Source organism: Rhea americana, unplaced genomic scaffold (genome assembly GCF_003343005.1).
Source record: "Rhea americana isolate MKP2758 unplaced genomic scaffold, rheAme1 scaffold_204, whole genome shotgun sequence".
Taxonomy (NCBI): domain Eukaryota; kingdom Metazoa; phylum Chordata; class Aves; order Rheiformes; family Rheidae; genus Rhea; species Rhea americana.
The window spans coordinates 340,620-343,400 of record NW_028186195.1 but is presented as its reverse complement, the minus strand read 5'-3'; the positions used below and the strand labels follow the sequence as shown (position 1 = coordinate 343,400).

Genomic DNA, 2,781 nt, shown 5'->3' with positions numbered 1-2,781 from the left:
CCCCGGGGGGAACCGCGTCCCCGGCTCCGGCAGGGCTGCGGAGCCGGGCACGGGCCGGAGCGAGGGCACTGCTCCCGCTGGGGAGGGCCGGGCCGGGGCAGACCCCGTCGGGGCTCGTCCCGCTGCTCGGGCCGCCCGAGAGCACCACGGCTTCTGTCTGGGCGAGGAGGAAAACGCGCTYACCTGCTTCCCTTCGCCCTCCGGCTCTCGGTCACGCTGAAGGACCTGCTGGCGTCTCCTCGCTGGTGAACCTTACGCAGGGGAGGACAGAGCACTAAGAGCCCAGATCTCCCTGATTCATTCGCACGCTTTCGCAGGACAGATCAACCCGTCCGTGAAGCCCGCTCCTGCGGGAAGCTCCCTCTGCGACCGTCCCCGCGGCTCTCCGCGGGCAGGGACCCTGTGCCTCCTCGTGCCAGCAGTTACCTCTGCACCCTTCACCTTGCAGAAGCGCTTTCTGCCCAAGGGAAGCTAGTTAAGACCCACAGCAACCAAAGCTTTCCCATTTTGTAATGCTGATAACAAGTTTGGGGAAAAAATTCCTGCGCTGTGCACGAGGGGTGGAGCGTGCGAGGGTGCAGGCTGGCAGCATAGACCGCCCCACACCCAGCAGCTGGGGGTCTGCGCCGCCCCCCCCCCCCCAACTAACCTCCCCGGTGCCCGGGGACCCTGCCCCAGCTGCAAGGAAACCTCCCCCCGGGCAGCAGAGAGGGCTCCCGACAGCGAGGGACGGGGGGAACTGCACAAATTAGCTYGGTAAACATAGGTTGTCGGAGGGAAAATGCTACGCAGAGCCCTAGACTCTGGCAAAGAGGTATTGAAGGGGTCTCCTTAGTACCGAGAGGCAGCCAGTGACCCCCCCCTTCTGCAAAGATGATCCCCAGGTTTAAATGCTTTAAATGAAGAAAGCAGGAGGGGGCAGGAGAGGGAATGAAATCCCAGGGTCTGAGGCATTTGCATTTGGYTGTTTTTCTTTTATCTCTAGCGTTTTCTTCATTTGAGAATAACCGACCTCGCTCGAGCGGGTCGGGGGGTGTCCCCAGTAAGGGGCAAGGCAGGGCCAGCCCGGGGCGGCAGCAGCGCCGAGCACATCAGCTTTCCAGCCCCACGGGGGGGGCTGCACTTTAGGAAACCCGGAGCGCCCGGAGCCCCTGCCGGGACCACAGACCCCGTCGGCCCCCCCAGACCGCCGCCCCACCATCACTGGGGATCCCCAGCCGCCGGCCCCTCCAGGCCCCCCCACGCCCGCGCCAAGCCCGGTACCTACTCGTCAAGCTGCGAACACAGCGTGCTCTGGGTGCCCAGCGGCCGGGACTCGCCCAGGGGCCGCGGCCGGTGGCCGCCGCGGAGGCCGGTCTCCTCCGCGCGGCTGCCGCTGCCCCGTGCCGCGCCGTCCTCCCCGGGCGCCGCCGCCTTGCTGTCCTCCGCGGGGCCCCCGCCGGGGGTGAAGGCGCGGGGGCAGCGCTGCGGGTCCTGCGAGACGGCGTGCAGCCGGCGGTCGGCGCGGCGGGGGCAGCACAGCAGCTTGCGGAAGGCGTTCCTGAAGTCCGGGCTGCGGCAGTAGATGATGGGGTTGAAGGCTGAGTTCACGTAGCCCAGCCAGTTGAGGAAGAGAAAGAGCTGATCCGGGACCAGCGGCCGGCAGAAGACCTTGATGATGTTGGCCACGAAGAAGGGCAGCCAGCAGAGCGTGAAGGTGCCCATGATGATGCCCAGGGTCTTGAGCGCCTTGTGCTCCTTGATGGCCAGCAGACAGGACGGCCGCCGTCGCCGGACGCCCCTGGAGCCCGGGCTGAGGGGCTCTTGCAGGAACCTCACCTTGTCCTTGCCAATGCGCTGGACGTGCCGCGTGGCCACGGCGAAGACGCGGGCGTAGACAAAGATCATGACGAGTAGGGGCACGTAGAAGGAGATGGTGGAGGAGATGATGGCATAGGTCATGTTGGTGACAAAGTCGCAGCAGCGCGGGTCGTTGTAGCAGCGCACYGCCTGCTCGTCCGTGCCGTCCCGCCACCAGTGGTTCATGATGGGCAGAAAGGAGATGAAGGCAGAGATGGCCCACACCAGGCACACCACCGCCCGCGCTCTGCCCTTGGTCACCAGCGCCTCATACTGCAGCGGCGACGTGACGGCGAGGTAGCGATCCACAGCGATGGCGCACAGCGTCTCGATGCTGGCTGTGACGCACAGCACATCCAGAGAGGTCCACAGCTCACACGCCATGGTGCCGTAGGGCCAGTGACCGCTCAGCAGGATGGTGGCCCCCGGAGGCACCACCAGCAAGCCCATGATGAGGTCAGCGCAGGCCAGCGAGGTGATGAACACGTTGGTCATGGTCTGCAGCCGCGGCGTCTTGGTGATGGCCACGATCACCAGCAAGTTCCCAGCCACAATCACCAGCACGGTGAGGCTCAGGATGGCCCCCACCACCCACTGCCGGCTCAGGCTGGCGGCCCTGCTGCAGTTGGAGCCGGCGCCCAGGGCTGCCGCCCCCCAGGCGCTGGCGTTGCCAGAGGGCAGAGGAGTCATCTCCGCCGGGGTGGCACGCACCCTGCGCCCCGGCCCCTGGCCGCGCGCCCCGGCTGCGCTCCCCACTCCCTCGCTGCGTGTCCAGGCTCCTCGCTGTGCTCCTGGGCCAGGCACCCCGGTCCTGTGCTGTGCAGCGGGGCCGTGCACCGAGTCCCCTGCCGTCTGTCCCAGTCCCTTGCTGCGCCCCGGGGCTGCGCACAGTCCCTTGCCACGCACCCGGGTCCCTCACCGCGCACCCTGGCCGCGCTCCCC

At 67.3% G+C, this 2,781-nt stretch overlaps 1 protein-coding gene across 1 annotated transcript; it reads right to left on the bottom strand.

The window, feature by feature from the left end:
- Nucleotides 1–211: 211 nt before the first annotated feature.
- Nucleotides 212–2,529, bottom strand: ADRB3 (adrenoceptor beta 3). The gene is made up of 2 exons (XM_085304223.1): nt 1,268–2,529; nt 212–251 (listed from the first exon to the last, which is right to left on the bottom strand). Exons 1-2 carry the CDS (start codon nt 2,527–2,529, stop codon nt 212–214), a joined length of 1,302 nt encoding a protein of 433 aa, XP_085160349.1.
- Nucleotides 2,530–2,781: the final 252 nt, after the last annotated feature.